We start from the raw sequence: 26,815 nt of genomic DNA on the forward strand, positions 1-26,815 counted from the left end.
CGTTCCCCCACGCAGAGCCCCCTCCGACCGTTTCGGGGTGCGTGGCCGTGTCGTTTTCAAATATCGCGCCCGACAGCCATCAGCCATCAGCTGCTCTGCGATGCCGCTCCTGCGGGGCGCTGCGCTGCGCTGCGCTGCCCGCTGGGACGCCGCGGTTTCGCCCCGCGCCGGGACGGCCGCGCTCCGGGGGTTGATCGGGGCCGAGCGGCTCGGAACTGCTCTCAGCCGTCCAATCGGAGAGCGACATGCAAATGAGCATCCCTTATATGGCAGCAGGCCCCGCCCCCTTCCCGGCGCGCCCGCTCCCGGCGCTGTAACCCATTCATGGTGCCGGGCGCGGAGCGGCGGCTCTTCCCGGCGCGGTGTCATCAGCCGCCGCAGCTCCGCTCTTCTTTTCCTCCCCCAAATCATCCCGATACTTTTTTTTTCTTTTTTTTTCTTTTTCCTTCTGGATCAGGCAGCCATCAGCCCCTTCTCTCAGTGTGTTTCTCGAAACAGGTTGATCCTTGTTAACGGCCGTCGGTTTCTGGATGCGATTCCCTGCGTTTGGAAGATGACGATGCCAGGAGAGACCGAATCGGCGTGACTCACTTTGCGAGAGGAGAAACTTTTTCCCCCATTTGAAGGCACTCAAACACACGCAGCACTTAAAGCTGAAGTTGGTTTCAAAGCTGAAGTCCTCTGCTTTCCCGGGATTTGTCTGTGTCAATTTTCAGAAGCTGCTTATTTTTTCTTTTCCTCCTCCCCGATCCCCCCCCGAAGGAAACTGTTGCTCTTTGGAATAGACTTCTTAAATGTTTGGGATCCAAGATACTTTGGGAAGAGGACCGATTCTGAAAGACAAATCTCTGGGTTCTGAGATGGATTCCGTCAGGTCCTGGGTCAGAAACGTTGGGGTTGTGGATGCAAATGTAGCAGCACAAAGGTAACCGGAGCGGTTTTCTTCCCCTTCTTCCCTCTTCTTTTCTTTTCCTTTATTCCCCAATTTCTGAAGCAGCCTTTTCTTTCCTCTCTCTTATTTGCATTTGATATCAAATTGATTTTCTCCCTTCCTGTCCCCCCACCCCCCTCTTTCCCCCTCAGACTTCTCTTGTCAGTGAGGGTTCAGTACAGGCAGAGATGGGGACACAGGAGAGCATCAGGACTCCTCAGTTCCACTGCAGCTCAGATATCAGACATCGGCTCGTTCCCCACCTCTTTTTTTGCTCTACACACGAGCAGTGTCAGAGGGAATCTCTTCTTCCAGCGATACCAACGACTCCTTCCCACTTTCCGAGCCACGCAGCAGAACAGGAGCAGCCCACGTTTAAAGATCAACTCAAACGCAGATCTCCTCAACCCTCCTCCCTCCCCTCGTCCCATCTTGTTTTACTTAATTCAAGTGTCTGTCGCTACCGTGAGCGCCGGCGAAATGTTAACCCGTGGATGCGGGGAGCGGTAACAGCACGGCACGCCGCGCTCCCACTGCTCGCACCTCGCCTGTGCTTTGGCCCTTGGCTTTGTTCAATTATTTCTTGCTTTGGTCAGTTTAGTATTTAGCATCATCCCCCGCGCACCACCTTGTCCCATTTATTTTATTTTATTTTATTTTAAGCCTCTCTCCAGCCAAGTTGGTGCAGGACCGCTGCTCCGCTCTTTTCCCTTCTAGGACGAGATGATAAAAACTCTTTTAACTAACATCTATATCTTTCTCTCATCACTCTCTGGGTACACAAACGGGAGGGGAAGACTGAATCAGCCCCCCGAGTAGGTTGGGTTTTATTTCATACAGAGGCAAAGCGAAGGGCAGTGGATGGGACTCCAAAACGAGAGAGGGACCTTTCAGAAACAGCACAGCCACGGCCCGATCCGTGAGCGAGGTTTTCTGAGCACCATGGGAGGAGTTATCGGAGTTTTGTAAATGTCGATAGATGGTTTAATAAGCGGTGTGAAGGGGGGAGACGTTTATTAAACCGTCACCATCCACGGGGAAAGCGAAAGGAAAAGGAAACTGTTCCTTTGGAGCCTCCAATTCGCGGCAGCGGTCGCACGGGGTTTGGGGGAGGGGGGCTGAGTAGAGCTGGGTTATTTTTGAGAGCGGTAACGAAGCGAGAAATCAAAGCCCCAAAGTGGGCGCAGTTGTGGCGGATGCGGTGAGTTCACACCGAACCTATTTGGCAATGGAAAAGGCAGGAAAACATCTGCAGTTCTGCGAAAGAGTCGAATGTTTTTTGCCAGCACAGCTCTGAAGGCTGAAAATTGAACGGTTCTGACTCCGGGCTCGTCCGGCTGTTAGATTTAACCCGTGCGTTCGGTGCTGCGAGGTGCTGCTCTGCATCCCTTTGCGCCGTGTTTTGGAGAGGGAGTTGTGACCCATTTCGCTGCCCAACGCAGCTCGCGGTGTTGCGGCGACACAAAAGCGTTTCCAGCATCCCGAGCTGGGAAACATCGCCGCTTTTTCCGCGGTCGGTGGGGAAGATGAGGGAAGGGGCAAACGAACCCGGATCCCCTCTGTTTAATTCAGAAGAGCCGAGCAGCACTGCGAGGTCCGTCATTAAAGACTCCGTGACAAACTTCGCTGCTGAGCAAGGCAGATGTTGTGCCGGAACGGGCTGCCTCTCTCCGGAGTGTCCTCGGGCGGTCGGTCCGCTCGTAGGAACCGCTTTCAGTTCGTTTGTGTTCTGCAGGAGAAGCAAACGAGGGTGGGCTGTGCGGCCATCAGAGAGCCTGGAAGCGCTGTGCTGTCTGCACTTCCCACTTCGGGGGGCAGAAATGTGACAGCCGGGAGGAAAACGGGTAAAGGAGGCAGGAAAGCAACTATTGCGTCCAGCAGGAAAGCAAAGGGTAGAGTTTGTCAGGAAAAGTACTATTGCATCCAGCAGAAAAACGAGTAGAGGAGAGGCAGGAAAACAACTATTGCGTCCAGCAATTTTTAAAAATTATTTCTTGCGAATTCTTTTCGTCCTCCGAGCACAGCTCGGATGCGCGGGGCTGCGAGTGCCCCAGTGGCTCCGAATAGGGCAGAGCCCTTTCCCCGCGCTGCCTCGGAGCCGCAGCCGAGCGGCTGTTCTCACCTCGCCGGGCATCCCGCTCCGCTGGGCGCTCCGGGGCTCCCCGAGCTCCTCCTGCCCCGTCTGGCTTTTGCTGTGCACGACCTCTTTGTTTCTCCCCTCACCCCGTCCCGTGTGTTTCCTCCACAGCGGCGTAGCTCTGTCCAGAGCCCACTTTGAGAAGCAGCCGCCCTCCAACTTGAGGAAATCCAATTTCTTTCACTTCGTTCTGGCGCTCTACGACAGACAAGGGCAGCCCGTGGAAATAGAGAGGACGGCTTTTGTGGACTTTGTAGAAAACGATAAAGTAAGGCCGCTTATCTTTCTTTTCTCTCTTTAGACTGAATACCTGTTGTATCACCCGGCACCGCGCGGCCGGCTCTTGGGGAAGGGTTCAGGTGTTTGGAAGGGCTGCTGGGGCTGCAAAGCTTTCAAGCCCCCACAGCACCAGCAGCACAATGGGAGTTTCCTACATTATCTAAAAACAGAATAAAAATTTTCATTTGGGGAGAGAGGTGGTGGGGGGGGGGGGCGACACAAATCCTTTTTTACTTTGATTAATTCCACCGGAGCAGCCAAGTTTTATTAGTTCCCCAACAGGAGCGGGATGTGACCTGAATTACATCCTGTCATCCGCAGTGCTGTGTGCTTCTCAAGGCTCCACAGTCGGTGGCAGGGCTGGAAAAGCATTTGCTTTTGTGCTTTAAATCCGCACGTGAAGTATTTTGCGTCGCTTCGTGCTGTTGATTTTACGATCACTTTTCTGAGTTGTGGAAAAGATGATTGTGATTGGAAAATGTGCTCAGAGATGTACGTCTTCTAGGGAATGAAGGGGGAAAAAGGAAAGAAAACACTGTAAAGTAACCTGCGGGAAATAAGTATCAGTAGTGACAGCGCTGCCAAGTAATCGAACACATTTAAAGCAAGAAAAACCACCGAGCATTTCTGCTATCAATCTGCTTGATGTTAACTGCCTCAAAGCGTCCCCCTCCATCGCGTGCTGTATTGCCTTGAGAGCGTAATAGCGACTAAGAGAGGAAAAGAAGTTCTTGAACTCCCACAGAAGGAGATGCCGGCGGTATTTTGTAGTTCCTCCTGGTCGGTCAGGAGGTGAATTTATCCCAGTTACTGAATTCACCACTTTAATGCACTCCATTTTGGCTCCCACAGCAATGATCAGCTCTCGCGTTTGCGATGCGCCCGATAAGTTGTTGCAGAACTGAGTTTTGATTCTCTTGCAGGAGCAAGGCAACGAAAAGACCAACAACGGCACGCATTACAAACTGCAGCTCCTGTACAGCAACGGTGAGTGCGCTCCGCTGCTCCTCCCGCAGGCAATGAACCCGGGCGGGATTTGCAAGCGCTGCCGCTGTGCTTTCTGAAAGACAGCGGAAACCCATTGGGGTTCCCTTCCGTAGCATCCCCTCGTCGTCGGGCTGAGCTCTGCTGTGCGTCGGTGGCTTTGGGGAGGGAACTGCAGGAAACGAAACCCAGCGGCGTTTAATGGGGCTCCGTTAAAGTGCCGCGTGTTGTGCTGCGCTGTGACGGACGTGTCGGCGCTAATCGCTCCTGTCTCGCTGTAGGTGTCAGGACTGAACAGGATCTGTATGTCAGACTCATTGATTCCGTCACCAAGCAGGTGAGCGTGGCTCAAACGCCCCCACCCCATTTATCCGTGCTCTTGTTTGGTTTTGTCTCCTTGGCGTTTTATTTGCTAATAAACTTTTATGTTTTTATGTCATTCTTGTTTTACTTTTTTCCCCTCTGTGTGTTACAAGCTCCTATCCACTCCTTACCAGTATTCCTGTATAAGCTGCCCTCCTGTTCCAAAAGGCTTTTGGGGAAGGCGTCTGTTTGCAAACCGTGGTGAAAAGTAGAAAAAAGCAGCTCCAGTTTGGCTGTGATCAGAATGAAGTGGCGCCCAAATGCTGCCTGCTGACCCCTTGTCTTCATTTTTGTAGCCCATAACTTACGAAGGACAGAACAAGAACCCTGAGATGTGCAGAGTGCTGCTCACCCATGAAGTCATGTGCAGGTAAGATGCTTCTGTTCGTGGCCGGTGGTTGCACCGACGCTGAAATGGCCAATGAGCTCATAGGTAGGGTTTGTCTTTATTTTATTTTTTGTCAGAGTGATTCCATGTCACAATACTTCTTATACAAGCCTTTCCTTTGCGTTATTTTAACTTATTAAATTAACAGAATCGACATTCTTTAATTTTGCTTAGCTGTTCTCCTTCCCAAAAAATCCATCCAGGCAAGAAAGCTCTCAAACCAAAACCCAAATCCTTCCTATACTTTGTAAGCCATACTTAAAGGGTTTGTGTCTTTTAATTACATGTGAAAATTGGGTCTTTTTTAATGTTATAAATTAGAGGGTGACATGAGGATGTTTTTAATATCATTTTTGTAACCCTTTTTGCATGTACCTTATATACTTACATCATACTTCCATGGCAACTTATTACTTACCCTGTTCTCACATCATTAGGGTTTTTCCAATAAATACAACGATGCAAACAGCCAACGCTCTTAGATTAAAATACATTAAATTCTGCATGGTGTTCTTACGTGAAATGAAAAGCAAAACCCACCTTAGCCTGCACCGAAGGCGCTGTGTGATGGATGGCATTGGTGGGGTGGTGAGGTCACTGCTCTGCGTGCTGCTGGTGGCCACGTTGTAAAATAGTCTCCTGACTATTAGGGATATTAATAGCCTTTATTTATTATTTTTTTTTTACAGGCTATTTTTTTTATTAGTGACTATTAATAGAGTGGTAAAAGCGACGTGTTTGGGCCGACTCCTTGTTCAGAGAAGGTCTCAGTGCTTAAAGGAAGAGGAATAGTTGGTGCAAGTAGAATAAGAATCGCATAAAAACACAGCGCCTGTTTTTCTCCCACTATTTAAGATGAGCGTTGTTGCTTTCCATCAGCATTGTGAGATGCACAGTGTGTGCTCTGCAAAGAGATGCAGCAGCAAAAACCCACTGTTCCCTTCCGGCACACCGAGAACTTGTGCACACGTTTGTACACTCGTGCTTTCACTGCTTGTGAAAGTCCACTTGTGCTGGGTGAGAGACACAGAAGGAACAGCCTCGTGGTTTCTGTGCTATCAAATCACATTGGCACACTTGGCCTTTATCTGCTTTTCCTCTTTGCAGACAGGTTCTGTTCCAGAACTTAAATTATCTCAGCCGACGCCGTCCCCTCAGATGCACTTCTTTAAATGAAAAGGAGTTTCTTTTCCTTCTGTGCTTCTTCTCCATGGTTTCCAAGTGTGAAACTCTGTTCATCTCTTTACACACCTGGCCTGTGCTGGTGCCTGGAAGCACATCCAGGGCTGGATTTCAGCTACCATCCTAAAACACAAACAGTCATTCAGATTACACTCAACTTTCCAGCTTGATCAATTAGCCGAGGAAGAATTACAACTCGGGGCGGCCTTTCCACACGAAGCACTTCTCATTCCGTGCCTCGTGTCCTCATCAAGACGTTCCACTTTAAAGGTCTTGTTTTCCTGAAGCGTGCTGCTGTCCCAGCAAGGCCTGACGCCCATCGCTTTGCGTAACGCCCAGGGAACGGATCAGACTCCACTTAAACCTGACATTTCATTTTCTTTCTTTTTAAGTGCGATAATCAAATGTTCCTCATTGTGTGCTGCTTAAGTGGCAGCATCAATTTTTAAAGCCCCAGTTCGGCTTGCAATCGTAACTGTATATAAAAATTTAATGCACTGTACCCGCTCTGCTGTCCAAATTGATGCCTACTGTTTTTATAAAGAAGGGTCTGTCTGGCTGCCTGCTCCCCTCCTTCCCATCCCTGCTAGTTGAAGGTAGGCTCTTTTTCTTTTTTTTTTCTATTTTTTCATATTTTTTATATATGTTCACAACGCAGACGTATTTTTTTGCTGCATAGAGATGAGTGCACCCGAAGCTCCACATCTCCCACTCAGACAGTGACAGATGTGTGCTGAGCAGCGGGGTTGTCTCAATATTGATACGGCTGCGCCGATCTGTCATACCCATTTCATACCCATTGGAAGTTAAGCTCTCAGCTCCAATAATTAGCGCTTTCCGCGAGAGGGAGAGGTTTTATTACTTATTTATTGGCCGATCTGAAGGAGGTTTTATTTTTTCCCCCCATTTGGGTCATTACAGCCTGTTCCATTGGGCGCATGTCTCCCAAACGGGTGGTAGATGGAAATCAAAGCTCCCCTCTCCCAGAATAACTTTTTTTTCCTGTCCTTTTCTTTTCATTTCTTCTCCCAATTACCAACCCGGAGGAAGCCGGCAAGCCCTCCCCTACGCCCTCAATGCTCAGAGGGTTAAAAGGTATTATAATTCGAACAGAAGTAGTCTCAGGGTCTACAGCTGGCTAATAACAGAGCTGCATTGAGCGCAAGCGAGCCCCACAGCTGTGACTTTCGCCACAAGGCTCGGAGCAGACAGCAGCTCTAATCAGCTGGGCCAGGCGGCCGCTGGGGCCCGTGGCTTTATCGGCCAGATGGTGTGAATTTAGACACTTTTGTTATGCAATTGCAGGGAGGAGTTGGGGAGAAGAAAACAAAACAAAGGCCACCATGCTGCGAGCTTATTTGAGTTTGAAATTAGAGACAGATTTTTTTTTGGGGGGGGGCGAGGAGGTGGGGTTGGGAAGTTGAGGGTTGAATTTTAAAAGCATTTTAGTCAAGTTTTTTCCTGGGGGGGGAGAAGGGTGTAAGTTTGCAAGTTTGCCTCTGAGATGAACCCTATGGGGTTGTGGGGTCTGGTGCTGCTTGCAAGAGTTTTTGGGTTCTGTGTTTGCTTGTAGTTTTGTTTTCAGGGCTGTTGGTACTGAAAACCACAGAAGAAGTTAAATAGGAAAGCGCTGCAATGGAAAATGTGTAGGAAAGAAATCTTTGGTCCTTAATATCCTTGCTTTAAGGAAATGAACACCTGTAAAGGTATGTCCCTAAAGCAGTGTGGAAGCAGAAGCTGAAGTGTTGGCATATTTCAGCAATAATCCATTCCAGGATAGTCCTGTAGGCTCGGTCTTGGACCCACCAGAATTTGGGATTTTTGCCATTGACTGAAATTGGAAGGAGTCGATTCTGTTCGGCAGCACATGTGAAACAAACCCCGTGCAGCTTTAGGAGTCAGGTGCAGCAATGAAATATTTGGAGATTTGGGGTTGAAAGATCTGAGAGATACGTCTGCTAAACCTTCAGGCTCAGACTCCCTTAGTCCTCATGAGGTGCTCTGATGGACCTCTGCACTGGTCCATCGCTGGGAAGGAGCGACTGCTCTGCATCTTTGTGTTTGTTGTGGCCTCAGAAGTACGGATGGCTCAGGGGTGGCAAAGATCTGCTATGAGGGTAGTGATAAGCATGTAGATATTGGCGAAATATTTGGAAAACTTTAGCCATGAGCCGTGGTTTTAGAAGGAAGAAGTTTGAAGTATTACTTAAACGTATTGTTCCCGATCTCTGATAGCTGTGCCAGCTATGCAATAAGACAAGATGCACTTATTACAGAACCCAGCCCTGCTGCACTCTGATCTCACATAATTCATCCTAAACACTACGCCAGCACATGGCATAGGGGATGAGATGGACAAATGTGCTGCTGGTTTATTCTGCCCAGACAATGCTGTGGCGTAGGGCTATCAAATATACTTTTGTTACGACCATCTGCATAAGTTCCATGGCTAAAGGATCCCTCACGTAGCATTGCTGCAGGCAGACGAAATGTCTGCTAAAAAAAAAAAAAAGTTGAACTCAATATTTTTTGGAAATACTTTCTCTTGTTTTATTGGAGCAGCACAGGAACCAGAAGGCGTTTTGTTCCCAGTGTGATTTCCAATGCATTTTAACACTGGGCATGTCAAAAGTCATGGCAAATTTATGTTCCTCTGAGCTACTGTTTTCTGCTGTCTTTTTAGCACGAAGGAAAAAAAAAGAGGCAATTCTATATAAACAATCATTTGGCAGAGAACTGCATTAAAGATGCACTTAAATAAAGCAAAGTTGAGAGGAGGAGGGATTGGAGAAACTCCTAGCTAGCATGAATTACCATAGGTGCACCGAAGCCGATGGAGCTATGACAATTTACAGCAGCCCCAGGCTCTGCCCCAGGGATTTTTAAATATTTAGCATCTCCTTTTATTTTAAAAGGACTGGCATCGATGAGTAAGTGCAGGTTTGGGGTAAGGGGAACGTGTAGAGATGTTGGAATGGGGAGAGCTGCTGTTCACATGGCTCCGTTGGATCTCGTCGTGCCCAGCACGCGAATGGAAGATCCTGCTGCACTGTAACTCATGGAGAAAACACTCCCACTTGAATAGTTTCCATACCCACAAGAGGTGTGGGGGTTTTTTTTTTGGTCTGAGTGCTTATTTTAAGTATTAGAGTTGAATATTCATGTAAAAGAAAAAAAACCTGCTCTTTCATATTTTATCCCAATTTCAGTGAATTCGAGCATCTTGTCTTAACTCCTCTGCTTGGAGTTGTTCTAATGCCTAAAACAGTGCAGTGGATTTAGGTTGAGTATGATTCAAGTATTGTGTGAACATACTCAACACCTATTGTACCACTGTACGAAAAACCAGAAATATTTCTTGGTTCCATAGGTGTACATTTGAAAGACCTGAGCAATGGAAATGCAACCTCAGATTTGATCTGGTAGCTCTGAGATGTGGGGGTTCAGAACAAATGAGTGGATCCTTAAAACTTCAATGGGTTCTAGTGCTGCTCTAAGACAAATGTTTAAAACAGAGTCATTCAGAGCACACTCATTTTGTTTATATAGATGGTAAGTGCCAGGGACACCATTTGCATCAATGGGAACGTCCATGCAAATCAAGCAATGAACTGGCTCTTTGTTAATTTTTTTAATTATTATTATTTTTTTTTTAAAGGAAAGTCAATGCAGCATTTCTGTCCCTTCCCTGGATTTGCTTTATTCATGTTGCTTTCATCAGAGAGGGTTATCACTTTTATGCAGTCCTGCAGGTGGCTGCTCAGTATGAAAGGTGTGTAAATTCAGGATTGATTGGAAGGGCTCATCACTGAGCCCATGGCAAGGGGATTTACAGACAAATGCCAATGTCAGCGATCTCTTTAGATCCTCAGTGTGACCCAACTGTATTGCTGAAGCTTTTTTTTTGGTAAGCATAGATTCTAATAAATTTGTAGGTATTGAGTGAACAACAGTTTGGTTATTGAAATGTAAGAAATTGTTTTCTCATAGTCGGGCTGAACACCTTTGGATGGATTGACTGTACAAAACGTGTGATATTAATGTCTGTAATGTCGTGTTGACATCTGTGAATCATTTATAAGTCTTCTGTAAGTGCTGCCTTAGTGTGACCACTTTGTGTTTGCCTTGGGGATGCTGGAGCAGATGGAAGGGAGCTGACTGCCCAGCTCCAGCCAAAACCGACTGGGATTTGGGCGCCCACTTCTTGTAGCTCTTCTCCCTTCATAACCGTAGCCAGAAATCTCTCAGTTGCTCTTCCAGGTGCATGTTGAGTCCTGAAGCTTCTTGGAGGAGACTTGGAGCTCATTGCTTTGCCTACCAGATGTCGTAGTGGTCTTTCAGTCTTGGTTTTCTTCCTCTCTTTAGTCGGTGCTGCGAGAAGAAGAGTTGTGGCAACAGAAACGAGACTCCATCGGACCCCGTGATCATCGACAGGTAGGAAAGGATTCCTTATTTTTCCACAAAGTGACTCCTGTGTGTAGGGATTGATGGTTCTGTCACTGTCTGCTGTCTAGGGATACCTGTGCTTTGTTATCATTAAAACCTGGTCACTTCTGGTCCACCTGGGCTTGGACGAAATGGAATTCAGTTTCTCAGTTATGTTCCACGTGCCCCATTTTTGTTGCAGTTAAGAATTCTGTGGATGTATCTGGAGTATTTCCTGCTCACCAGTTATGTGTCCAAACGGATCATGGAGAGGATAAAGCTGGGAGCAGCCTGGCAGCTTCAACAGCATTCTTTCACAACATAACAATATTCCCCAAGAAATGCAGGGAGGAAGGAAGGGGTAAAGGCAGACAAGCAGTGCGTTAGCAAGGATTAAAACAGATGGTCTGGGGATTGTGAGTGATTTTATATGCAACAACTTCATATATGACTTAGTTCCAGGTCCAGGCCTGGATTCTACTTGCAGTTTTTGGGTAAAAAATCCTTAAATGGGGAGAGCAGCAGTTTGTTCAATCACAGATTGGTACGTTCAAAATTGTCAGTATTGGTGGAAGCTGAGGAAACCAGCCTGTGGAATTCAGTGACTCAAAGTATTTTTTGATTTGGAGTTCAGCAAAGTGAAAAGGGAAAAAAAAAATTAAAGAGTAACAGAGCTCTTGTAATCCAAGATTTCAAGAAGGAAAATAGTAAATAAGACAAGGTGGGAAGAAACCTTTTTCCCCATACGGATTTTTCTATGGTAACTGTTTTAAAGAGTTTCTTCTCCCTGGAGCAGCTGGCATCAGGGGCCTGAGCAGAGCTGATGCTGGGATGGACTGACTCAGAATCATTTTCTGTGTCTGTATGTGTTTGGCATCACCTGCCTACATTCTGATAGGTGTTATTTGTCATAATATTTATTGTGAATTTGACCTGGCATCCAGAATGGTCAAGCTGGATTGAAGGAAGGTCTACAATTATCTCCTCCACTTTTCCATTGGGGAGTTAATGTAGTTTGTTCGGTGCTGTGGTGGAGTTGCTCCCACTCCTGGACTCCACTGTTCTCCTTTTATTATTCTACACTACAAGTTGTAAGCCAAAGTCATGGGCCAAAGCTGCCGCCAGCCAACTTAGCTGTCTGTGCATGGGGGTGGTGGTGGGACCATGTCCCAACTAACAGCAGATAGGAAAGGTCAAGATGATGTTATCATATGAGTTTTCCAGCAAACTTCGGGCTATCTTAAAGGTAAAGACTGAATCTGGTATGAATCTGCACTTGGGAATCTTCCCATTTGAAGTCTGAATTCTGTGAAGCTTGTCTCACTGCTGGAGAAGCAGCGTGGCCTTGGACAAAGGCCTGGTGAATGGGTTTGGGCAGTTAACCACAAAGGAGGTAGGGAGGTGGTTCCTACCACCAGCTGAACTTCTCATCTTGAGCCAGGGCCGTCCGTTCCCATACAAAATATGGGATCTGATGCTTTCTGTGGGGATTGGAGACCTGTGGATATGGTGGAAGTGAAGCCAGAAAAGAAACTGCAACGTGGGTGTGTTTTTGTTGTTGGGTTTTGTGTTTTATGTTGTTAATTGCTAATCTCCAAGCTACTCTACTGTAAAAGTAGTGGGGCAGGCAGGTTCCCTCCACAGCACAGGACAGAGCCCTTCTGACCGTGCCAGAGATGCACACTGCAACCCTTGCTGGGCTGACTAAGGCCCTACATCAGTGTAGTTGTAATCTCCCAGCTGATGTTGTGATGAACGAAAGCATCAGACTTAGCAAATTTTCCCCCTTTGTTGGTTCCTCTTCCCTTTCCCTCACTTGTTGTGTTTTCAGAGGCTGATGCTGTGCTGGTTTACCTGCTCCTTACTGCAGGGAGACACAACTCAGTTGTGTTTGCCAAACCATGCAAGCTGTGTCCCTCTTTAGAAAGGAAGAAATAGTTCAGTTAAGAAAAAAAAAAAACACTCAGCCATGCTGTTGTGCTTTTTTTTCCCCTACTCTTTGAATGAATTCCAAAAGTTTTCATGCTGAATAAAACATTTCTGCAGCGACCTTTGCTCTGCAGACTAGATTTAGATCCTAAGGCCCTTGCAGTTAATTTTTTCTTTTGCTCTTGGAAACGAATGCTTACATTATATGAAATGGAGCTTCTCCACTGACATTTGCCACGTGCCCTCTCCTGCTGGCAGCTGTCTTTGAGATGCACTGCAGTGTCTGTGTTCCTGCAACCTTCTTCTGATCCAGAATTCCAGTGTAACTCAGGTCGGGCTCCAACCACCTCCTCTGCACTGACGCAGTTCAGATCCTCCCATGCTGCTACTGCAGATGTTCTGGCACTGGAGCTTCAGACTGGGAGGACCACTGGAACACATGCAGGAAAATAACGATGGATCTTTAGTCCAGAAATGTTCCCAAAATATGGGCTGCAACTTTTTTAGATCTTAAGGGCCACAATCATGTTTCAAAATGTTAGGGCAAGCTTGGAATTTATGTAGGAGGTCAAAATTCAGCAGAGCTAAGCTGGTTCTGGTGTGTTCTCTCAATGAATCCTAGTGGTGAATTCCCAGTGATCCAAATTCCTTTTTTCTTCCACTTCATTTTTGAAGTTAATATCTGTGGTAGTCATAATTTTGGGACTACAGATTGTTTTCTTTGTGGCTGAAGTGGTTCTTCTCATGGAATCACCATGGTTGGGAAGGACCTCCAAGGTCACCCAGTCCAACCATCCACCTACCACCAATATTTCCCAACATTTCGACAATTCTCAACACTTCTCATCATTCATAGCAGTCAATCTGATCTTTTCCTGCTAACTTTTTTTTTTCTCTGAATTTGTAGGCAGTGATATGAATTGGATGGGGTGTAGTTGAGAGTGACGTAGAAGGGTAATTCATTTCTGTATGATACTTCCCAAATGAAAGCTATATTTTGTCACTCTTGTAGTCATTTAATTTGCTGCTTTTCCCCCTGCGATGCAAATGAAAGCAATTTGGTCACATGATGAAAAGGCCAGGAAAACTGCAAATGAATTCCTCATTTCATTACAGACTTTGTCATTTCAGGTGAGTTGTACAGGTCTGGATGTAAATTACCCACCCAGCAGATGCAAGTTGGATAGCTGTGTTTTTTAACACTTTGTTTCCTTCAGATTTAAGTCCTGTAGAGCAGGTGATTTGTCTGCTTTTTACTCACAGTGCTTTTTCTAGATTGCAGAAGCTACCATTGACTTACAGCCTCCGGGGTTCTGGAGAGAATTGGGTGGCTTTTTTGGTTGATCAGTTTATTTGCTTATTATTACTTTTGCTTCTAATAATAGATGAATTGTCAAGAGAAATTTCTACTTAATTAAGAAAAAAAAATTAATTCACTTGAAACAATGGAGTGTAATTGGCACGGGACAGTCTTTTCTGTTACAGCAGTGGAATTACTTGGAGCAGTGCTGCAACACGTGAGTGTGAGCTCTGTGCTGCACGAAGGCTCTGGGGTTCTGCTCTATCTTCAAACTGGTTGGAGAGAGGTCATTCAGGTCAGATATGCTTCGGGAATAAGATGCTAGGTTCGATCCCTGCTGAAGTTTACCCATGCTTCTCTTCATTGCCCTGCAGAGTATCAGGTGGTTTTTGTTTCCACTTCTAGTTATTGCAATTGAGGGGCAAGGGCTGCTGTAATGGATGGGGTTGGGGTGAGCTGCTGGGGTGTACCTTGGGTTGAGACATGCATTAGCCAGTGGGTGAGGCGTGGGGCCAGACCTGCAGCTGGGTTGGCAGCGTGGCAAGGATGTGCACCAGCTGAGCCCTTGGCATGGTGAGTTTGGTAGATGGGGAGATACAGGATTGGTCAGCTGGCTCATGCTGTAAATATTTAGGCCTTTTTATTACCATTTTTAAAGAAACACCCCAAATCACGAACACAGCTGGCATGCTTGTTAGCATCTCTACAAGAAGCCACAGAGACTGGATTACAGACTTGCAGCATGGGGGTCTTCCCTTCAGCACAGAAGCAGGGCAGCACGGATGGAGGTTTTCTTCCCTGCTGATACTCGTGCTCTACCTGCTGTACAGATAAACAGAGGGCTGAACTCTCCCAGGCTGGCTGTCTGGCACATTTCACAAGCACTAAAACTCACTTCAGGAAATACATCCCTTGCCAGGCATATAAATATTCTGACTATGCCACTGTAGTTTTCATGCTGTGTGTTAAAGTGCTCTGCATGAAATGTCCACACTCATAGCACTGGGCTTTATGTCTTCTTGCATTGTGTTCCCCTGCCCACCCTACAGCTTGGCTTTCATTGTCATTCCCATCTTCCTGAAGGATCTGGCTTGAAAAAAGTACAGGCTTTGGCTCTTTTTGCCTCTTTATGTCAATCATCCAAAAAGGACTTTATGAGATACCCTTAAGGGAAAAGATAACACTTAAAAGCAGAACTGCATGAACAGCTTCTATCAAATTCCCACTGACAATTGTCCCATCATCTTAAGCAAACTGCACAACTCTGTGCCTCAGTTTCCCCATTAATGCCAAGTGCCAGCAGCTGCCTAGCTATGCAAATAGGAGGGCTCTTTTATTTTTTATCTTAATTCTTTCCTTTCCCTCAGATTTCTACTGCAAGGAGCATTTCCAATACACAGCAGTGTTGGATCACTTGTATTCTATTCTCCTTCCTCCTTGTATGCCTGCCAGAGTAGAATAAATGTCTCAAACCTGCTGCTATGGAGCGAAAGTAGGAGCTGCAGATAGATGCAGCCCCTCTCAGCTCCCCATGTGCACCAGTCCCCCCTTCCAAGCCTCCAAAACCCACAATGATTGCTCCTCTTGTCCTAAGGAGTCAAAGTCCTTTGTTCACCGCTAAACCCTGCTCTCCTGCAAAGAGCTGCTGTTGTGCCATCTGTCTCTTTATGAATTTTTTAGTAGACTGGATGCTTGTGGGGAGCTGGTAACTTAGTGCTCAGTGCTGGCCATTTCCATTTAACAAGTGGTTCTCCTACTGATTAACTTTTTTCTCCTTTTTGGCTGACTAAAAATTTTCTTAGAAGTTTGCCATCCAATGAGTTCTGAAATCTTTAATGTGTACAGTCACTTTGGCTTGCAAATGGAGCAAACTGAGGGCCAGCTTGTGTTGCTTTATTTTTTCAGTGTACACAGCTGTGTGAACTGCTGAATGATGGCCTGAACCTCTGATTGATCACCTGAGGTGAGCCATGAGTCAGCATGGGAGCACAGGTGAAGGCAATTCTCCTGTGCTGCTGGACGGGGTGGAGCCAGGCTGCACCTCTCCTGGACCCATTTAAGAGCTGGCTGCCAGTGGGGCAGGATCTCTGCTGGAGATCTGCTCTGCTGGAGTTTTGCAGCAAGTCCAGGGTGCGGGTAAGCTTTCTATCTCTTCTCTTTGTGTTGTTATAATCTGCTTTGCCACCCTCTCTTGTTTATTTTGTAATTATAACATCTTTATATTCACTGATTATAAGACAGCCAACAGATTCTTCCAGGAGGCTGATGAGCCAAAAACATAAAGAGCTCTTTGAGCGGAAAGTAAAGGATTGACTTGTGGTCAAGGAATTGATTTGGGCTATGGTAGCCCTGGGTTCTGCTTCTTTTTCCTTCCTTGGTGCATGGTAGGCTGTCTGTATTTGTCTGGATGTTCACTTGGTCTCTACCAGCCAGTCCAGGATAAGTGTGTGCTTTTCCTGATGATGTAAGGATACACATGATGAAAATGGTGTGTAAATACTTTGTTGTGGGAACTGTTGCTGTTAAGGCAGAGATTGTATTGGGATGCTTTGAGTTGCCTTAGCTCCAGCCTGTTGATTGCAGTCACCTGGGCTGACGGTTACTGCTGTTGAAACAAAGCCAGCAATAAATCCAATCAGTGTAAATCGCTGCTGATTTCAAGCACAGGTTCATTAGGAGGCTTATAGAACTGGAACCTCCTTTCCACTGGGTTTTTCTCAGTTAGCTGCTACTGCATAGCTGTTTTGTCCTCAGCCTTTTGGGATATGTTGGAGGGAAATGTGATGCTGGAGAAGTGGAGAATATGTGGTGGGTGGGAGTGTTGGTTGCTTGAGTCCCACTCAGTCCATAGCTATAGGAACAGTTAGCACTGTTCTGTGTTCTGATTTGAGATCCAGAAGGTGACTAGGCTAGTTCTGAGCTTAGACATACAATAATATATTTATAAGAAATAATCTGGTTATTGCTACTACTGCCTGGAAGCCTTAAGGAAATAAGTCCAGTGAAAGCAAAACCCAAAGAGTTCAGCAGCTGTGGATTAGATGAACTTCATGTCTTAGTGTACTTTGGATAGCAAGCATGGATGAATTCCAATCTTGGAGTAGTTCTGCTTCAGTTAAGATAAAGGTGGTGCTGGGTGGGTTAATCTTGACTGAAATATGCAAACATTTTGGTGAAGTTAAAACACGGTGTGGAAAATTCCTTGTTCTCTTTTAAATGGAAGCTTTGCCACTGTCATTAGGAGAGATTTGTTCTGTGCAGATGCAGTGTTCTTCCAAACAGCAAGTGGGAAAGTTAAATGGCTGCACAGCCAGCTGATGATAAGAGGTCTCAGAAGGACAGATGAGGTAGTGTGAGGAGCCATTAGAATCAATGGTTTTGGTAGCAGTGGAGAGGAGAATGGAGTAAGTTTCCCATGAACTAAAGCACCCCTGGGAATAGGAGCAGATGATAAATCCGCCATGCAAGCAGCATGAAAGAAATTCTGGATGTGTGATGTGGGATCTCTGCAGTTCAGTTTTTTGAAATGTCTGTGTTCCCTGGATCTGTCTGCAGTCACCATTGGACGTGCCAGTACTTCAGAGCATCTGCATCTTAATGAAAGCATCCCCCGTATTTATGACCTGAAATGGTCTTCCTTATCACCTTTCCACTCCTTGGCCTCTGTCTAGACCTGATTTTATGGACTTGTCACTTCATTGGCCCTGACTCTTTTTGTTACTGCCTCTTGCCTCCCTTTTGAACCTTTTGTTTCTGCCCATTCCTTCCTTGTGTGCTTCTCTCACCATCTGTTTCTGGTGAGATCTCATCTATTTTTCTACCCTGCCAACATGCTAAGATTTCAGCCTCTCCCAAGTGTGTCCTCCCTGTCTGAAGAAAGCCTCCCAGCGAATGCAGCGTGTCTGTTAATGCACGAAAAAACGTCTCTCCTACTCAGAACATCTCCCAAAGCACTTATAAGAGAGAAAGGTTTAGGCTGAAGTATGTGGTGTAACTGAACCTCAATCAGTTAGACTGGGCTTGTGATCTTAAAGAGGTGAATCCCTGTGTGATGTGCCCAGCACAGGTAGGAGCTCTGTGCCATGCTGAGGAGCGGGATCCAAGTGTTGTGTATTCCAGATTGGGTCAAATAAGCATTTCCTCTCTGTCAGGGTGATCTGTATTTCTCTTATTTGATTTGGATTGCTAATGTGCTGCTGTCATCCAGCCCCCTCCTTCCCCCTTTCGTTCCCCCTCCCATCCTCTCTGCTAATTTCCTTCCCAAATAAAGAGCTCCATGGGCGTTCCATTTATAACTTCATGTTTGGTGGCTTTTCCTTCAAGTGGAGTCCATTGAGCTTGTAAATTGTATTGGATCAGTGAGCCTATAATGAGGCTTCTAAGTCCAAACAGTGTGAGTCTGCTGGGATTTTATTGTTCATAAAGCTTCTTCCCTGGGGAGTGATAGAGCCATTAGGTGTGCGCTGTGTTTAATATTTGGCCATGACAGGAAGCAATAATTTTCTATCTTTTACTGTGGCTCTGGAGTTGTTTTTAAGCAGTCAGCTTATTTGAGTCTCAGTGGCTGCGAACCTATTAGGCAAAGAGAGTTGCTCTTTCCTGCGTGGATTTGTGTCTTTCTGACAAAGGCTATTTGGGCAAAATAGAATGAAACGGAATGGGAACGGATTGCTCTGTGGTGCCTTTTAATCACTTGCCCCTCTTGTGAGCAATCAGAGGCTGTCACACCTGGCAGAGATGGCACGGAGCTGATCCCACCAGATGATGGCATTTCTCGTGCCGAAGGGATCTTTTATTTATTCCAGCACACACAGCAGCTAGGATTCCTATTTATAGGGTATGGTTTGGGATTTCTCTTGTGGAAATCCACATCGAGACTGGCTTTAATTTCAGTGGAAACAGCAGCAAGGTTGCATTCAAGTATTTTGGCAGTTACTGTATAGAACCTAGCGAGAAAAAAAAATAATCCAAAAGCATCTAACAATTTTGGGTGACTTAATTTTTTTTCCAAGGTCCATAAATGAGCCATTTTCAGAAGGTTCCTCTCCCAGATGCCACTACATTGTGCACAACCACTTCCATTGAAATAGTTAAAAACAAATGAACTTATTATAGATACGTATTCTAAAATATTGTTATTTTCAATGGAAGGGGGTGGGGGGGAAATGCATAAAAATCTGAAAAAGGAAAACAAAACCCTATGAATACTGAAAAGAAGTTTGCTCTTCCAGGAAAGAAAAGCAGTAGTCCAGTGTCATCTTTTTGGCTTCCTGTTGCCCTGTTTATTTAAGATCCTTCAGCAAAATGGAAGGAATGAGCCTAACCTGTTTCTGTTGTAGGATGACTGGGCTCCAAGGGCCTGGGCTAAAGCATCCTAACCTCATGCCTGCATGGCATGGAGTGATCAGTGAGCAGAGCAACTCTGGCTCTGCAGCCTCTGGAGTGTTGAGCCCTTTTCCCTCTGCTCAGTTTTTTTGCATGAAGGCAGAAATCCCTGCTTTGTGGATTTTTCTTCCTTTCAAAGGAAAAAAAAAAATAGAGCAAGTATTCTCATTGGAAACGTGAATCTCGAGCAAGCGAAAATGATATCTTCAATTGCCACAAGTCCCTTCAGCATTCAGGCTCTTTAGACTGCTAGGAAGTGACTCCTCAGATCTTCCCCTCTTATTCTGTTGCTGCCCCCCAAGAAGCCGCCCGCCTTCTCCCCAGGACGTGCTGCCAGTTCTGCACACTTGTGCTTTCCATTGTTTCTCTGCCTGCACCACCGAGCTGCTTTCTTCTCCTCCAGTCTGATTGTTGCAGGCGCTCGCTCTAGTTAGGTCTGTTTCTTTGCTCCAGGGGAAAAGTTTTCCGCTACCATATTTTCCCTCTGGGTTCTTGTCTTGATCTTGGGAGCTCTGTGCAGGAGGCTTGTATCAGAAAGGAAGGAAATAATTGCCTTGCTCTTATGGCTCTGTACCCCTGAGCTGTGTTGCAAGAGCACAGTTGCACAAGGCACGGTGGCGTTAGGCAGATGCACACGAGTTCCTTTTCAAAAAGCCAAATCTTACAGAAAGATGACCGAGTGTTTGCAAGGAAGTGGCACAGGGAGTGTAATTGTGGAGGTGGTTTAAGCAGCTGAAAGCCAATACGCAGCAAGCAGATGAAATGAGCTGATGCCATAGAGGTTGGACTCGAAGCCGGGATTGTTGATGCCAGTGCAAATTGGATTGAATTATTTTTGAAGGGATGTGGTTAAGTTTTCTTATGCAGCGTTGATAAAAAGCTATTTCAGCAAATGGGTCCTGATTCAGCAAAGCAATTAGTGCTTGGTATTTGTTAGCATCGGTATCAAGAAGCACACACAAACGTTTTGTTGGAAATCGGTTCTGAAATGAAAAATGGAACTGTGGAAAAACCCCCTCTGAGCTTCTGGCTTGGGTTGTGTTTGGAAACTTTTAATAGGAATTTCAGTTTCTCTTTTTTAGAAGAGCAGACTTGGGGGTCTCATGTTCATGTAAATCTGAGGCAAAAAAGCACCTGGGTGTTGCTCTGGATAGCAGGTAACACTGAGGAGATCTGCTGCCTTCCTATGGCCCATGGCTGGGGCTCTCTTAAGCTCTTATGGACAGCTTAAATGATGCTTGAATTCCTTGCTACTAGGGATTTCACTGAGACCTCAAACTAGGCTGTGCAAAATACTGAATTTGAGTATGAATATCCACTGGAATAATGATGTCTTCTGAAATCTCTGTTCTCATTAAGAACATGGGTGCTCAGTACCTTGAAGGAAAATAATCGCTCTGAACCCACGCCAGTGTAAATCATTCTACTTGATGCTGACAAAATATCTGGTCAGTCAAAATTCCTCTGCTAAAGAGGGGCGAAAAGTATACAGTGTTGTGTCAGTGTCACTTGTTGACACAGAACCTCAAAAAAATCCTCTGGGATGTTTTTGTTAGGGATTTTTTTTCTTTTCCCCTTTATCTCTAGAGTTTCCCAGCATTCCTTCAGAACATCTGCTTCTCTCATTTTCTAGCTTTACTTCAGTGCTTTCAGAAAATGTCCCTGCTTCTTTCTATTTAGCCAAGCAACACAAGCGGGACGATAGCTGGGACCGCAGCCCTGCCTGATAACTTGCTGAAAACAGCTGCCCTTCAGAAGCAGCAAACTTAACCATTTGTCTGATGGATGAAACAACTGTATTCTTTTGTTATTTCTTCTATAGCTTCTGTTTTTTTTTTTTTTTTAATAGGCAAAATCAATGAAGAGATGCAATATTGTCATTTTCTGCACTCCTACACTGAATGGCTGTTTTGCTTTGCTTGAGAGCAGAGAAAAGCAGACATCGTTTCAGACATTTTTGCAGAGATCAAAGCTGACTTTAGATTCTGATTTTTGGCTAATGTGGAGTGCGTGCAGCTGGGGCAGGTTCTGTCAGCTACAGCTGCCTATAGAGTTGGGTGTGTATGGTGCATGGTTTGGGAGCATCCTCTTGATGGTTCTTACTGCAGTTTGGGGAAATGATTCTTCTGGTCAAGAGAACTTGGATTTGGTGTTGGGTGAGGAATTCTTTACTGGAATGGAGCTTTGGTTGGAAGATGTGCACCTGATAGCAGGCAGGGAGTAGCTGGAGCCTTGGCAAGAGATAAGTAGCAAGAATAAGGTAAAAGTGGGGGAGGAAGACTGGTTGGCCAAAGCCTTTATGGTATATGCTGGCATATGGGGAGAAAATATAAAATTAAGCATTGTATTATACATCAATTATGTATATGTCAAAAGGATTTAAAGGAGAGCAACTACTTCAACTTTCCTTTAAGCATTTCTTTGCTTCTGAATACATTTTTAAGAGCTCAGTAGTATTCTTCTACTTTAGGTCTGGAGTATCCTATTAAAATCACCTTCAGCAGCAGATGTAGGTAAAGCTTTGTTTCTCTGTGAGGTTTAATGTGTGTATTTAAATATCTCCTGTGCTGTTTTCTGTCTATAAGAAATCTGGAGCTGTTTCATGAGCTGTTTGGGGACAGTAAGTGTTGGCAAAGAACAACTTGAGGTGGTTTTTAATGCGATAGTTCTACGTAGCTGCATGGAATAGCCTGCAGCACAGCTGTGATCCCACCTGTGTACAGACTTTAGCAGACTACCAAGATTGTGTTTAGCTTAACCCCACGTAAATCGAGGCTGTCTTCCTCCTCTTCATGCCCTCAGACACAACATTTCAAATGCCCCTTGCATATCGACAGTGGTCCTGAGCAGCACTTAAAGCTGAAGTCAGTTGAGAAACAACTCGATCTGATTGCAGCCCTTCCCTGCCAAGACATGAATCTGAACTTGAAAAATTAACCGAGTCTGATTCTCCCTGCAGCTGCTTCTAGTCCACTCTAAATAGAAGTCTGCAGGATGGAAAGTGGTTGGCAGCTCCCTCCTGCAGCAGCAGAGCCCCAAGAAGGATGGTGTGCAGATAATGAATTGGTGGCTTCATCTCAGGAGACTGAGCCTGGTGACACAGCACCCTCTCCGTTCTCCTGTCATGGTGCATCGTATCCCCCAGATACACAGGGAGCTTCAGGTTTTAGAGTCATGAATTGAAGTTTTCAGTCTTAAGCATGCTTTTCTTGCTGTGAGAGAGCTCAACACTGTTCTTCTCAATGCTGTTGTGGGTATCTTTATGGAGTATTCTGATGTTTGGGTGGGGAAAAGGGATGCTCAGCACATCCCTCCGTCACTGACCTGGGCTGACGCCTTGGGCAAGTTGTGTTCTCACTGCTGCCTTACCTCCATCCATTACTTGGTGTCAGAGTGATGTTGGATGTCTCTATGAGCCTCTGTGCTTGGATCTTCAACAAAGCTGGATTAACAGTAGAGGTGGATTTGGTGAAGAGCTGGTCTGGAGATGTGTGGTGCAGGGTTTTACATCAGCATTTGGGAATGCGCTTCCTAAAGGGAGAGAAAATGCGAATATGTGGCAAAACCTAAGATCCAGATTTTGTGCTATGACTTTTTTGTGGTTTGGAAGTTTTAAAAGATTTAAATTGGGCTCTTGTTTACATTGCTTTTTCAGCTCCCTTTCAGGCTTTCAGCTTGCCTGGTCAGTTGGCCCATTTTCTTGCATTTCAGTCGTTCCTTCTCCGTCTTCTCTGTTTAGATTGGATGCTCTGCAATGCAGGGCTTCTTGTGCTTTGATTTTTATACAGTGCCTAATGGACTGGAGTCTGGCTGCAGGGTAGCTCTCAAACTGCTCCTAAAACAACACAGTTGTTGCTGTTGTCCATTGAGACAAATTTATTTATTATGTGAACTTGATGGAAGAAGTCCCTTTTCTCCCTGCCACTCAGTTGTTTGAAGAAATGTGATATATTGAGAAGGAGTTGATAGAACTAGCTAAATGACCACTGAAATGTCTTCAATTTTTTTTTTTTAAATTGGCTTTCAATTTTTTTCACAAACACTTCAGTAGGTTCTATCACTTGTTGAAACCATTTTTAAGAAGAAAAAAAGATTTTTTTTTCTTTAAAAGGATTCCTTCTGCACCAGCATGCTGTAGCAAAATTCTGATAATTCTGATTTTTTTTCACCCCAAAAATACAGCCTTAGATTAAAATTGGAGAAAACTGAAGCTGCTTTAAGTGTTTCATGAAAATGATTCTCTTTCTGTGCCCCAACTGTAAGCACTAATGATAGGATCTCGTATTTCTGGACTGCTGGTACTAATTGGCGTTATTTGATCACATCTGTTTGCTGGTCATTGGGTGGCAGCTGAAACATGAGATGGCTTTTGAGGACCTCTGTGAGCAATAATTTACTGCTGTAGTTGTGTCACTGAGGAACTTCTGGTTGTGGATGAGATTCCTGTTAAGTGCTGTGCAAACACAAAACCCGGCTTTCAGTCCGTTTTTGGCTGTGCCCATGCTGGGGCCTCCTGCAGCATTAGAAATAGTGGCTCTGCATCACTGCTGTCATCCTTATGGACAACTTCCACTAGCCTTACCCACCAAGAAGTCCACCAATAAATGGAGCTCCTCCCTTGTCCCATTGAGAATTTCCTATGTTGTAGAGTCTCATCTCTTTCCTAAGCCGTGTTTTCTCCTGGAGTTCACTATTGTTTTGTCAGCCCACCCATCACAAAGCAGAGGTCACGTCAACATGACCTTTTGCTGGTACGAGGAGGCTGCTAAATAATTCACGTGGCCAACTTGATTTCGGGGTCCACATTTGTTTTTTCCACTCTCCTAATCAAGATGCTCATTTAATTCTATCCCAGCACCTGTTCAGCAATTAACACCCTACAATTTGCATCTTACCCTGACATTTGCTATCTTTCCAATTAGTTTTTATATCAGTATAATTAGGTAGGGTTATTACAGTGCATCAAGCAGGGTCGAGGATATTCCCAAGCCTTTAAGCTCTTTCCCAGATTTGTTTAGGGAAGCCACTAAGGGTAAACGGTTGATTAGGATCACTGTTTTTCTTCTTCATTCAGATCAGGCGAAAACTGTTTCCCCATGTGGCTCATGAAAGATCAGGGAAATATGTCAGTCTGTAAGAACTAATATTATGTAGTTCATGACTTTTTGGGTGAATTTACAGGGGATTATGAGTAAGGGTCAGGCTACGTTGCCACTTGCAGTAGTGCTCACGAGGGCACCTCGGTCTTTCTCTGTGTTAAGCTAAGCAAATTGTAACAATCATTTTAATTTTTAAAATCAACTTTTGGTGTTAACGTGTGGACAGGGAACAAACAAATCAAAATTAAAGGCTGGCCTGACCACACTGAACACTCAGCTTAATTGTAGAGATGATGGAAGTGAAATGACTGTTCGTAACACCTTTCAGTTTAATCTTCACACAAGGAAGATCTTGCTGTTCTGCTCTGCCTGCTTTAGATTGGAGGCTCTCCGGGTCAAAAGCCATCTTGCAGCCAACATGTATGGTGTCCAGCACAGTGGACCTTCCTAATCTAATAATGTACTGCCAATAGTAAATGAGGTGGCTGCTGTGCTGCTTTTTTTTCTTCTCCATTGATATACAGTGCTGACATAAGGGAGACTTTATGTGTATGTGGGAAACTGGGAGGCAAGATCTATAGTATGGATCAGAGAGGAGAAGTTTTATCTGATCTCACCCTCCCTGCTCTGCACGGTGCTTCGTTTTTGGTTTGAAACCGCCTCCCTCCAACTCCCCAATTCCCTTGCATCTCCCTTGATTCTGTAGGTGCACACAAGGGCTGTATTACCAAGAGGCAGTATTGCCCTCGGCAAAGAGAAGTGATTGTAGAAAGACCGCGTCTTGCTGGGCGCAGTGAAAGGGTGGCTTAAAAAGGGAAGAAAAATGTATCTGATGAATTGTTCCTGATTTGGTTGTTGTGGGCCTTTCCACAACAGACCTTACTGGTGCTCTTCAGACAGTAAAGTGGGGTTTACTGGGAACCTGGGGAGACAAGGTCAGTTGATGGGAATGGTAAGATCTGGAATAAGAAAACAGACCAACAGACAGGAGAAATTGAGTGCAACATTTCATTTTTGTGGGGGGTCTCAGCTTTCTCCGATGTCTTGATGTTATGGCTAATTTTTAAGGTTTTATCTCTTGCTGTTTCTTCAGTATATCAAATCCTTATGAGTGAGTTTCCATGAGCTATTGCTAAAGAAATGCCTAAGCCACCAAGAGGCTTTCCATGGGAGCGCCCAAAGAAAAAGTGGAAATGTTTTGAATTATTTTGTGTGTGTGCATATATGTGCCTATACATGTGTGCATTCATACATATTGTTTCCTTTCCAAAGGAGATTAAGGGTGTTTGCTTTCCTTGGATAGTGCAGGTGGGTGCATGCAAAAGAAATCCTATTCTAGACAACTTTAAATCTGAGAATCACTTCATTTGGACGGAGAAGTCCAAATACGCAGCCTCTTCTTGACTTATATCGTGGGCTGTTCTTGATATTTTCCATTTTCTGTTTTGGAAATAGGGCTAAAGAAGAGGCAACTGGGAGTCAGAAGAATAAGGCACTAAGGAATTTCTGTTTGAAATGTTTCTTAAACCATAGATAAGAAGGAAAGGCATGCATTACTGGTGGAACAAGTAACTATAAGGAGAAGATAAGGCTCTCAGATTGGAGTATCCTGGTACTGGGGGAAGGATGGAGCACAGAGCTGAATGGTGGAACTCAGAACACAGCAGTGCTGTTTTTAATGCTCTGGTGACAGGAGACAACAGAAAGAGGGAAAGCTGAACATTTGCCCTCCCCTGAAGTCTGTGTTGAGCTTTGGTTGCATCTCCGGGTTTGTCCTTGGTTTGTTAGGGGAGAGGAGGAGGGATCCAGAACGGTTATTGCATGGAGTGGAAGGGAAGGGTTAGGTTTACAGAAGGCAGAGCAGAACGCGTTGATGCTGGGATTCGCTCCCTCTGCTGGCGCAGTGGAACCAGCGTTTGCTGATTGCCTCAGTTCGTTGCTCTCGCTCTGCGTGAGCAGGATCTGGTCTGAACATCAAGGTAGCAAAGCACCGCTGATTGTCCCTCTGAACTCTGTGGTTGAGTTTGGTTTCGAGCTTTTGTCTGTGCCGGTGACCTGGTGCTCAGACGGAGCTCTTTTGGTAACAATAAGCCACTTAGTGAGTGAAGCACTACAACTGAATGACTGGAAATGTGCTTTGAGAAACGGGAAAGGACAATCTGTGCAGATCCAATTGAAATGGGCAGATAGTCTGTATCGAGGAGATTTCCTCTCATAGGCTTCAGCTGGGTGCTTATCTAAGCTAAACCTCGAACGCCAAGCAGCTTTACCCCGGTGCGCAGCTCCTTGTATCACACTGATATCGAGAGCCTCGTGTACTTGCAAGTGGGTGGAGGAGAGAATAAACAAATAGCTCCATTTAAAATGGTAACCATATCCTGCACCGTGCAGGGTGATGTCATTATCTGATCTC

General features: G+C 45.3%; 1 protein-coding gene across 2 annotated transcripts in view; it reads left to right on the plus strand.

Annotated features, from left to right (window-relative positions):
* Positions 1-306: 306 nt before the first annotated feature.
* EBF2 (EBF transcription factor 2) overlaps positions 307-26,815 on the plus strand; it is a 118,233-nt gene continuing 91,724 nt past the window's right edge. For both annotated transcript variants that reach the window (XM_052701982.1, XM_052701984.1), the window contains exons 1-6: positions 307-925; positions 3,180-3,336; positions 4,271-4,334; positions 4,613-4,668; positions 4,991-5,064; positions 10,630-10,698. In XM_052701982.1, coding sequence (XP_052557942.1) covers positions 795-925; positions 3,180-3,336; positions 4,271-4,334; positions 4,613-4,668; positions 4,991-5,064; positions 10,630-10,698 — 551 coding nt within the window. In that variant the 5' untranslated portion in view covers positions 307-794. The remainder of the gene's footprint in view (positions 926-3,179; positions 3,337-4,270; positions 4,335-4,612; positions 4,669-4,990; positions 5,065-10,629; positions 10,699-26,815) is intronic.

Source organism: Tympanuchus pallidicinctus, unplaced genomic scaffold (genome assembly GCF_026119805.1).
Source record: "Tympanuchus pallidicinctus isolate F22 unplaced genomic scaffold, pur_lepc_1.0 scaffold42, whole genome shotgun sequence".
Lineage (NCBI taxonomy): Eukaryota > Metazoa > Chordata > Aves > Galliformes > Phasianidae > Tympanuchus > Tympanuchus pallidicinctus.